Source organism: Myotis daubentonii, chromosome X (assembly GCF_963259705.1).
Source record: "Myotis daubentonii chromosome X, mMyoDau2.1, whole genome shotgun sequence".
NCBI lineage: Eukaryota > Metazoa > Chordata > Mammalia > Chiroptera > Vespertilionidae > Myotis > Myotis daubentonii.
Genome location: NC_081861.1, coordinates 30828040 through 30840065, shown reverse-complemented (window position 1 = coordinate 30840065; position 12026 = coordinate 30828040). Strand labels below are relative to the sequence as shown.

General features: G+C 35.5%; 1 protein-coding gene across 5 annotated transcripts in view; it reads right to left on the bottom strand.

Annotated features, from left to right (window-relative positions):
* Positions 1-12026, bottom strand: part of ZNF280C (zinc finger protein 280C) — a 56128-nt gene that overhangs the window by 19301 nt on the left and 24801 nt on the right. For all 5 annotated transcript variants that reach the window (XM_059679867.1, XM_059679866.1, XM_059679869.1 and 2 more), the window contains 4 exons: positions 11877-11980; positions 10915-11135; positions 1194-1351; positions 433-533 (listed from right to left, as the gene is read on the bottom strand). In XM_059679867.1, coding sequence (XP_059535850.1) covers positions 433-533; positions 1194-1351; positions 10915-11135; positions 11877-11980 — 584 coding nt within the window. The remainder of the gene's footprint in view (positions 1-432; positions 534-1193; positions 1352-10914; positions 11136-11876; positions 11981-12026) is intronic.

Genomic DNA, 12026 nt, shown 5'->3' with positions numbered 1-12026 from the left:
GGATTTTAAATAACATCCAGAATATGACAGAGGCAATTTATCTTTATCTTGCTATCTTATTGGGAACCACTTCAAATTCTAGAAAAATAGTGGCCACAAAGTATTTAGTTGAGTTTCCCATAACTAACAGCATTTACTATTTCTCTGGCATGTCTTTATTTTCCCTACTTAGTAAAAAAGTCCATATGTTTGTCTTTTTCTAGCAGGGTATTTGTTTTTCTAGTACAGGGGTCAACAAACTATGACCCACAGGCCAAGTCCAACCCACCACCCACACATACATGAGTTAAACCAAAGGGAGTTTTTATGATTGAAGAGGTTCTTCAATTTAGTAACTTGTTTTACTTAAATGGTTAAAAAATAATAAAATACTATTTCATGGCACATGATAATTAAACTAACAGCTAAGTAGACAATAAAATGTGTGTGTACCTGGCAAATATATGGCATTTCACCAGGTTTATGAGTGTCCTTCATATGTTGTAAAAGAGTATGTTCTGTTTCAAATGATAATTCACAGATTTTACAAATCGCTGAAATTAGAAAAACACACGTTACATCATTTTAAGGATATATATAAATAAAAGGTTTATTTTGTACATCTATAACAACAGCAACAAGTAATAATAGTAACAGTGATGGTGGTTCCAATAATTCTATAGTTAACTCTGTTAATGCTATACTAAGGACTTTACTTATATTAGCTTACTTAATAATTCCCATTCCATAGTTGAGAGAGGTACTGTTATTTTTATTCCCATTTTTCAGATGAGGAACCTGAAGTACAGAAAGTTTAGGTAACTTGCTTGAGATCTCGCAGCTGTATTAAAAGGCAGAACTGGAATTTGAGTCCAAGCTGTCTAACTCCACACTCTGTGATTTCAACTTTCATTGCAGTTATCTTTCTTATTAGAGTATAAATCAAGATCATTGATTTCATATTTGTAAACCAGGGACTCTGGTTTTTAGCTTACCCCTTACACATCATACAGGAGATATGCCCTATTTATAAGAGGGATCTCAACTTAAGTAATCTTATTGAAAAGTTTCTGCAAGTTAAAATTTGCTTTTCAACTTTGTCCTCAAACTACAAAGTCTATTTCTTATTTTTCTATCAGAGTTCTTAAGGATCCCTCATAGTTTATATGATCAAAATAATTGATGCTTAGCACTTCAGTGAAACTGTGACTTACTAGAAAACTCATGAGGTGTGTGTGTACTCTCAATGTGACACTGCAGCTGGAATGGTGTAGGATACTGACGGTAACAGTGCTGGCAGGTGGTGTGACTTTCCCAGCTCTCACTGTTCTGCTTCTCAAGTTCCAAATGGTGTTTCATGTGATTCATAAACCTATAAATAATTGTCAACAGGTGCAAATATTCAGATTTATAACAGAAAACCCTCACAAGTAAGTATCTGAACCTAAATGTTAGAAAGGCAGTTATATTATTCAGAATAATATCTCTAAGCCTTAAAATCTTCTAGAAAAGTGTGCACTTCAAATAATCACTTTCATTAAATGGCTCAGTAAATCTATTTGTAAAATACAGTGGAACCTCGTTTCTCGAACTTAATTTGTTCCAGAAGGCTGTTCAAGAAGTGGTTTGAAAACTGAATAATTTTCTCCCATTAAAAATAATATAAATTTAATTAACCCATTCCAGACTGCCAAATGATTCCCTTTTTCAAACCTTTCTTATATACAGTACATGTCTAATATACTGTTTAAACCTATATGATAAAAGGCTAATAAGAAAATCAATCAAACAGCAGAATGACCCGTCTCTATGACACACACTGACTACCAGGGGGCAGATGCTCAACACAGTAGCTGCCCCCTGGTGGTAAGTGCACTCCCACAGGGGGAGCACTGCTCAGCCAGAAGCTGGGCTCACGGCTGGCAAGCACAGTGGCAGTGATGGGAGCCTCTTCCACCTCCGTGACAGTGCTAAGGATGTCTGATTGCCTGCTTAGGTGGGGAGCAGGCCTAAGCCATCAGTCGGACATCCCCCGAGAGTTCTTGGATTGCGAGAGGGTGCAGACCGGGCTGAGGACCTCCCCCCCCCAGTGCACGAATTTCAAGCACTGGGCCTCTAGTTTAAAAATAAACACTTCTTTTCTTAAATTTATAGGACTATCTTCTACTAGCCTTAAAGGAATTTTTCATATATCACTGCCTCCAAAATGCTATCACCAGCTGCTTTTCCCTTATCCAATCAACAAGTTTTTCTACCTATTCAATTACCTGTGATTGCTGTTTTGTGAACACTTTCATACCCTTAGCAACATTAGCACTCTTGATTGCCTCTTTATGTTTTAAAATTGTGCTAAGTGCCAGGAACTCCTTTGCTAGTTGCCTGCTAGATTATTTTTGTCATCTGAGGTATCAGCATGAAAAGGTTGTCAGTTCGAAAACTGAAGTTTTGATCCATGGAGACATTTTTTTCCTGTTAAAACTTGGTAAAGAAAAGGGCTTGTTGTCCTAACCAGTTTGGCTCAGTGGATAGAGCGTCGGCCTGCAGACTGAAGGGTACCAGGTTCGATTCCGGTCAAGGGCATGTACCTTGGTTGAGGGCACATCCCCAGTGGGGGCATGCAGGAGGCAGCTGATCGATGTTTCTCTCTCATTGATGTTTCTAACTCTCTATCCATCTCCCTTCCTCTATGTAAAAAAATCAATAAAATATATTTTAAAAAAAGAAAAAAAAAGAAAAGGGCTTGTATGCATGCATATAAGCCTAAACAATGGACACAGACACCAGGGTGGTGAGGGCATGAGTTGGGGGCTGAGGGGGAAATGGGGGGATAAGGACACATACATAATACCTTAATCAATTTTAAAAAAGAACTGAATTGTTCAAGATGGGAGACGTTTGAGAAACAAGGTTTTACTATAATCTCTTTGTTTTAAAACAACCCATTAATAGTTAATATGAAATACCATGAATTTTCTAGAACACTTCATTATTATTTCAGATAAAAATTTTTATAAAGAAAAACAGCAGGCTACTTTTCCATATATGAAATACTATATACATTTTAAAATAAAATACTTAAAGGAAGGAAACCCTACCACCAAAAGCAGTTATAAATTCATGAGAGAAATCTTTTTGAAGGCCTTAAATATATAAAATATGCTTCAGTGGCTTAAAGGACAAATTATTAGTATTTTTTTATATAGTAATCATCATGGAAGTTTTACTATTTATCTTTTCACACTTTCAAAACACTACTTCACTTTAGAGCTGCTTATAGTACACTTTGAAATGTCTTTTTCCCCTTTCATTTTAACATCATCTCTATTCAAATCTATTTTAAAAATCCTAGTCTTGCCTAAATGCTACAAAATTTCTAGATGTTATAAAATATGGTGAGCTTAAAATTTCTACACAGTTTGATAATCTAGAAATCTGTAACCAGTCTTTTGAAATGAAAATAAAAAAGAAAGGGAATCCAAGATGGCTGCCAGTGGGACTGCAGGCTGCTAGATAGTGTGAGAGTGAGAGAATGAAAGGAGAGTGCGTGGATGTGCGGGGAGTGTCAGTATTTGTGAGGGACAGCTATACTACAAGAGACTGTTGGGGACTGGCGGACCAGCCCCACATAAATGGCCAGCCTCTACTGCAGCTGAAATCTCTCCTGGAGCAGCTGGCTCTGCTGCAGAGGCCATGCCATCTTGAAGGGGAGACAGCTGTGATCAGAGACTGAATGTGATCAGAACCCCAGCCTTACCTTCAACCAGGGAGATCTCGGATGCCTCCCGGGACCTTACAACAACAATGCCCAGGGACCAGTTACCTCAGCTGCAAATCCACGAATGCCGGAACTCCAACCTCCCCAACCACGGGTGCCTGAGAGGTCTGCTCAGGGGGAGACAAACGCATGAATTTTTGGATGGGCCCTGTGCCTTTTCACAGAGCAGAAGAAACAGCTGAATCAAAGAGCACCCACCCAGAACTGGTGACTTAAACACAGCTGGCATTGCCTAAAGAAAGTCAATGCAGGAGAGAGAGCACTACACAACCAGAAACCCTGAGAGGAGCCATCATGGGGAGACAAAGAAACAGCCCACATAAGAAAGAAAAGGAGAAATCACCAGAAAAGGCAAGCAATATGACAGAGAAAGAACTCAGAGCAATGGTCATAAGGTCACTGAAAAGGGTGGAAGACAAATTCAACACCATGTGTAAGAACCAAGAGAAATGAAGAACCAAGAAGAAATGAAAAATGACATTGCTGCAATAAAAACCTCAATAGAAAGTATCAACAGTAGACTAGAAGAAATGGAGGACTGCATCAGTGAGCTAGAAGAAAAAATACCCAAGCAGAGAAGCATGTAGAAAAAAAAAAAAACACTTAAAAAACAGGAGGAGAGCCTAAGGGAACTTTGGGACAACACAAAACAAAACAACATCTGCCTAATAGGGGTACCAGAAGGAGAGGAAACTGAGCAAGGAATAAAAAACCTGTTTGAAGAAATAATGACAGAAAACTTGCCTGATATTGGGAAGTAAAAACTCACACAAGTCTAAGAAGCTCACAGAGTCCCCAACAAGATGAACCCCAAAAGACTGACACCAAAACACATTATAATTAAATTGGCAAACACAAACGACAAAGTAAGAATCTTAAAGGCTGCCAGAGAGAGACAGAAAGTTACTTACAAAGGATCTCCCATCAGACTATCAACTGATTTCTCAACAGAAACACATCAGGCCAGAAGGGAATGGAATGAAATATACAAAGTCATGCAAAGCAAGGGTCTGAATCCAAGAATACTGTACCCAGCAAGGCTATCAATAAAAATTGTGGGTGAAATCAGGAGCTTCATAGGCAAAAAAGGACTAAGGAAGTTTATTACCACCAAACCAGCAATGCAAGAAATGCTAAAGGGTCTGCTATAAAAAGAAGAAATAGGAAGGGAAGAAGGAACACAGGCATAAAGAATAAAAATGGTGACAGACAAGTACCTATCAATAACTTTAAATGTAAATGAATTAAATGCCTCAATCAAAATACATAGGGTAGCTGAGTGGATAATAAAACATGACCCATGTATCTGCTGTCTACAGGAAACCCACCTTAGAACAAAGGACTCACAAAGACTGAAGGTGAAGGGATGGAAAAAGTTTTTCAGGCGAATGGAAATGAAAAAAAAGCTGGGGTAGCAAAACTTATATTTGAAAAATTAGACCTCAAAGTGAAGGCCATAACAAGAGATAAGGAAAGCCACTTCATAATACTAAAGGGAGCAATTCAACAAGAAGATACAACTCTGGTAAACGTATATGCACCCAATACAGGAGCACCCAATACATAAAAAAACAAACAAACAAACAAAAAAACTTCTGGAGGATATCAAGGGAGAGACTGACAGCAATACAGTCATAGTAGGGGACTTTAATAACCCACTAACACCACTGGACAAATCCTCTAAACAAAAAAATCAGCGAAGAAACAGCAATCCTAAATGACTCACTAGATTAGATGGAATTAATTGACATCTTCAGAACATCCCACCTCAAAGCCAGAGAATATATATTCTTCTCAAGTGCACATGGGTCATTTTCAAAGATAAACCACATATTGGGGCACAGGCAGTCTTTTTAAATTCAAGAAGACAGAAATCATATCAAGCATCTTCTCAGATGACATTGGCATAAAACTAGAAATCAACAACAATAAAAACAATAAAAAAATAAAACACCTGGAGGCTAAATAGCATGCTATTAAACAATGATTGGGTTACCAAAGAGATCAAAGAAAAAACAAGAAACATCATGGCAACAAATGACAATGAAAACACAACAATCCAAAATCTATGGGACACAGCAAAGCAGTCTTGAGAGGGAAGTTCATAGCTCCACAGGCCTATCTCAAAAAACAAGAAAAGATAGTAATAAATTATCTAACCCTGCAACTCAAAGAGTTAGAAAGAGAGCAACAAGGAAAGCCCAGTGTAAGCAAAAGGAATGAAATAATAAAGATCAGAGAAGAGATAAATGACATAGAGAAAAACAAAACAAAACAAAAAAAACAATACAAAAGATCAACAAAACCAAGTGCTGGTTCTTTGAAAGAATAAACAAGCTTGATGACCCTTTAACCAGGCTCACCAAGAAGCAAAGAGAGAGAACCCAAATAAACAAAATCAGAAATGAAAGAGGCAAAGTAACAACCGATCCCACAGAAATATATATGATTTCGCTTTGTCCCATAGATTTTGGATATGAACAACTCTATTCCAACAAAATGGACAACCTAGATGAAATGGACATACTCTTAGGAAAATACAAGCTCCCAAAACTCAATAAAGAATAAAAAAGCCTGAATAGGCCGATAACCACCAAAGAAATTGAAGCAGCGATCAAAAATCTTCCAGCAAACAAAAGCCCAGTCTGGACTATTTCAGAAAATTCAAGAGGAAGGAACACTTACAAGCTCTTTCTATGAAGCCAGCATTACCCTAATCCCAAAACCAGATAAAGACACCACAAAAAAAGAGAACCACAGGCCAATTTCCTTGATGAACATAGATGCTAAAATCCTCAACAAAATTCTAGCAAATCGAATTCAGCATTACATTAGAAAGATCATACACCATGACCAAATGGGATTTATTCTTGGGAGGCAAGGATGGTACAATATCTGCAAATCAATAAATGTGATACATCACATAAACTGAGAGACAAAAATCACATAATCATATCAATCGATGCAGACAAAGCATTTGACAAAATCCAACACCCTTTCTTGATAAAAACTCTCAGCAAAGTGGGAATAGGGGGATCATACCTCAACATAATAAAAGCCTTATATGAAAAACCTACATCCAACATCATACTCAATGGTCAAAAACTAAACTCATTTCCCCTAAGAATGGGAACAAGACAGGGATGCCCACTTTTACCACTCCTGTTTGATATAGTACTGGAAGTGCTAGCCATAACGATCAGACAGGAAGAAGAAATAAAAAGGCATTCAAATTGGAAAGGAAGAAGTAAAACTGTCTTTATTCACTGATGACATGATACTATACATAGAAAACCCCAAAGACTCCATAAAAAAACTACTGGACCTAATAAGTGAATTTGGCAAAGTAGCAGGATACAAAATTAACACCCAGAAATATATGGCCTTTTTATACACTAATAATGAACTCACAGAAAGAGAAGCAAAAAACAAACAAACGAACACACACACACACACACACACACACACACACACACACACACACACAACAAAACAAAACAAAAAACCAATCCCATTTACCATTGCACCAAAAAAATTAAGATACCTAGGAATAAATTTAACTAAGGAATAAAAGACCTTTACTCAGAAAACTACAGGGCATTGAAAAAAGAGATAAAAGAAGACATGAACAAATGGAAGAATATACCATGTTTATCGATTTGTAGAATCAACATCATTAAAATGTCCATACTATCCAAAGCAATCTATAAATTCAATTCAATCCCCATTAAAATACCAAGGGCATACTTCAAAGACCTAGAACAAACTCTCCAAATATTTATATGGAATTAAAAAAAGACCCCGAATAGCTGCAGCAATCTTGAGAAAGAAGAACAATGTAGAGGGATCACAATACCAGATATCAAGCTATACTACAAAGCCACTGTTCTCAAAACTGCCTGGTATTGGCACCAGAACAGACATATAGACCAGTGGAACAGAACAGAGAACCCAGAAATCGACACAAGCCAGTATGCTCAATTAATATTTCACAAAGGAGGCAAGAGCATACAATGGAGACAAGACAGTCTCTTCAATAAATGGTGTTGGGAAAACTGGACAGATATTTGCAAAAAAATAAAACGAGACCACCAACTTACACCATACACAAAAATAAACTCAAAATGAATAAAGAACTTAAATATAAGATGGGAAACCATAAAAATCTTAGAAGAAGCCATAGGCAGCAAAATAGCAGACATTTGTTGTAGCAATATCTTTACCGATACAGCTCCTAGAGCAATGGAAACTAAAGAGAAAATAAACAAATGGGACTACATCAAAATAAAAAGCTTCTGCACAGCAAGAAACCATCAACAAAACAAGAAAGCCTGCTGCATGGGAGAATATATTTGCCAATGTTATCTCTGATAAGGTTTTAATCTCCAACATTTTCAGGGAACTCAATCCAATCCAAAAATGGGCAAAGGACCTAAAAGTCACTTTTTGAAAGAGGACATTCAGAAATCCAAGAGACATATGAAAACATGCTCAAAGTCACTAATCATCCGAGAGATGCAAATCAAAACAAACATGAGGTACCATCTCACAGCTGTCAGAATGGCTATCATCAACAAATCAACAAACGACAAGTGCTGGAGAGGATGTGGAGAAAAAGGAACCCTCCTTGCGCTGCTGGTGGGAATGCAGACTGGTGCAGCCACTATGGAAGACAGTATGGAGTTTCCTCAAAAAGTTAAAAATGGAACTCGCATTTGACCCAGTAATCCCACTTCTAGGACTATATCCTAAGAAATCAGAAACATCAATCAGAAAGGATATATGCACCCCTCTGTTCATAGCAGCACAATTTACCATAGCTAAGATGTGGAAACAGCCTAAATGTCCATCAGCAGATGAATGGATTAGAAAATGGTGGTACATCTACACGATGGAATACTACACTGCTGTAAAAAGGAAAGAATTCTTACCATTTACAACAGCATGGATGGAACTGGAGAGCATTATGCTAAGTAAAATAAGCCAGTCAATGAAAGAAAAATACCACATGATCGCACTCATTTATGGATAATAATGAACATTATAAACTGATGAACAAAAATAGATACAGATGCAGAGCAGCATCGAACAGACTGTCAAACTACTACAGCGGGAAGGCTGGGGAGGGTTGGGGGAAGGTAAGAGATCAATCGAAGGACTTGTATGCATGCATATAAGCATAACTAATGGACACAAGATACTGGGGGGGGGGGAAGGGAGGCCGGGGGAAGGTCAGTGGGGGCGGGGGGGGGGGGAAGGAGACATATGTACTACTCTGTAATGCTTTAAGCAATAAAATAAAATTTAAAAAATTTAAAAATAAAATATATGTATATAAGTAAAAAAAACAAAACAAAACAAAAGAAAAAGTTTCATGTTTAATATTAAATGGCTAACCTCAAAGGAAACGTAAAAAAAGCTTTGCTAAAAATAAAAGAACTTCTAATGTAATATGCATAACATTTAAGTATAAGGAACTTAACCAGTGAGCCACTTTCTATGAATTTTACCAAAATTAGTAATGTTATTTTATAATGGATTTTACTGTAAAAATGGTAAAAATGATGTAAGGAGGTCACAGTGTTTCAGTGTTTTATCTCAAAGTACAATTTCTCTTCTGTTAAGCTATTGAGACCATTAGCAATTGATAGCTGTTAGGGTTTGATAAAAAGAAGGTACAGAGGTATGAAAACTCATATGAAAAATATTTGAAAGAGCTTTGAAAATTATAAAGCACTACCCCTAAATGTAGTATTCATAATTTAGTTTACTTTTATATTACAGTATATTTCAGTGTTTTTTAATGTACTTCTCTTTAAACCCAAAATTCACCATAAAATATAATTCTGGGCTTAGAAATGACCTATAGCAGTGGTCGGCAAACTGCGGCTCGCGAGCCACATGCGGCTCTTTGGCCCCTTGAGTGTGGCTCTTCCACAAAATACTGACTTCTGCGCATGGGCCACGAAGTTTCAATCGCACTGTATGTGCGCGCCCGCACGTGGTATTTTGTGGAAGAGCCACACTCAAGGGGCCAAAGAGCTGCATGTGGCTCGTGAGTCGCAGTTTGCTGACCACTGAATAGGATACCTAAGAATGTTAGTTACAAATGATAGTTATCAGAGGTAAATATTTTTAAGTTTACGTGTGTGTCACAATATTAGTACATGTACACATATACATATATGCATCTCACAGAAGGGAAGTGCAATGATGTCTGTAATTTACTCTGAAAAATATAAAAAATCAGATAGGTCTATGGATGAATATATAAATATGTAGTAATACAAGTATAGTAAAATGTTAGTAGAAATGAGGTGGGCAAATATATATATATTTTTCTGTAAAAATTTTCAACTTTGCTGAATATTTAAAATTTTTTATAATAAAATGTTAGAAAAACATCGTCATGTTATACAGTATAAACAATGAAAAATACCAGTCAATATTGTATTACTTTGTTCTTCTTACTATTTCACTTAGGATGATAGATATGTAATATGACATGTTACTATCTCACTTAGGATGATAGATATGTAATATGCCATATAACTCAAAGACTGGAAAGTATAAGTTCCTAAAATTTAAAGCATATATGCATAAACCTTCAAAGTTCCACTGATAATTAAATCTCTGCTTTTAAAATGTGCTAAACCATAAAATCAAAAGAAATGTTTCAAAGAACTGGTACTCCTTTAAAGAAGATTACCTTACCAAAAACAGATCGCTTTCTCTGCAAGGTAAATGTGCTAAAAATTATAAATATGAATTAAAAAAATTAGAGCATTAAATAAGACTAGTATGAAGGAGGTCAAACTGGATGAAGTGGTTCTTCCTGTGATAGGAAAAGTAAGATTCAAAAGCAGTTAAAAAATAAAAATGCCTCACGAAAATTCCTAGATCAAGGATAAATATAAAAAAGGAAGTAATTTTGCCCTAGGCTAAAAGAAATTTTGTCCTTAAGTTATCTGAAATAAATACAACTAAACGGGCCCAAATGTCAAACTCCTAAAATACAAGAAAGCTTTTCAACATGATAATCTGTCTTTGCTCTTTGTAGAAAGTATGAAACTTGCTTACCTAAGATGGCACAGAAAAATAAAGATACAATAGTTATATCTGTAGCATCCCAATTTTCAAACATTAACATATTTACATACCTAATATTATTTTTAAGAACTTTTGAGCAACTGAAGCATTTAAAGGTTGTGTAAGTCTTTTCTTCATTGTCAACATCTCCTTCATGTTTTCCGTAGTAAAAGTCACTAACTAACATGATCAATTTTTCTTTCTCTGCACCAGTCTTAGTTTTCTTTTCAGTACTTGAAATTTCTACTTTAATCATCTCCAAAATTTTATTTATCATGCCTGGACAACAACACTGAAAGAGGAAAAAAAAATAAGCCACTATGAGTTTAAGCCTGAGTGTTGAAAATTAAAATGCAAGACTAAGATTTTTCATTAAGTAATGTGACTGACATACATGTCACCATGGACAAAAAATAAGGTATAAAGGGGAATTTTAAAATTACATGTAAGATTAAACACCTAATAAAATATTCTGATTAATACATTATCTTCATTAAAAATTAAAATATAGATTGTCAAGGGCAGGGGGAAAAAAGGAGACATATGTAATACTCTTTGTAATACTTTAAGCAATAAATATTTTTTTAAAAAAAATTTAGTGAAATTATGGGATTGAAAGTCAGCTTTTTATGTAAAAAGAAAAAAAGATTGAATGGTGAAAATATGAATATGTGGGTGAGACCTTGCATTAAAAAATGTTATATTTTAATGGATGGGGACCACTGGATGACAGAAAAAGCTACAAAAATCAAATAAAAGTTATGTTTTTATGTAAAAAATTAAAATATAATGTACATATGCTGTAGTGCATATAAACTTAATTTTTAAATTTGATGCTTCATAAGGATTTTTAAATCTTGTATGAAGATAATCATTATGAATATCAATTTTTACCAAAGTTATATGAAAATACCAATGAGGAGATTTCTTACCTAAATGTCTGGAGAAATTAGCATTTACCACATATCAATTCTTAATATTTTCAGAGATTTTTTGGATATTTCTAAAAATAAAATTTTGAAAAAGTTTTTACCTTCATGTGATATTTCAAAGCATCCAAATTATTGAACTGAACATTGCACTTTGGACAAGATCTTTGAAAAGGGTTTCCAGTTTTATGTTCAGTTGATGAGGTACCTAAAATAAATTAAGGATTATTATTACTCAATTTTTTTCTTTTTTA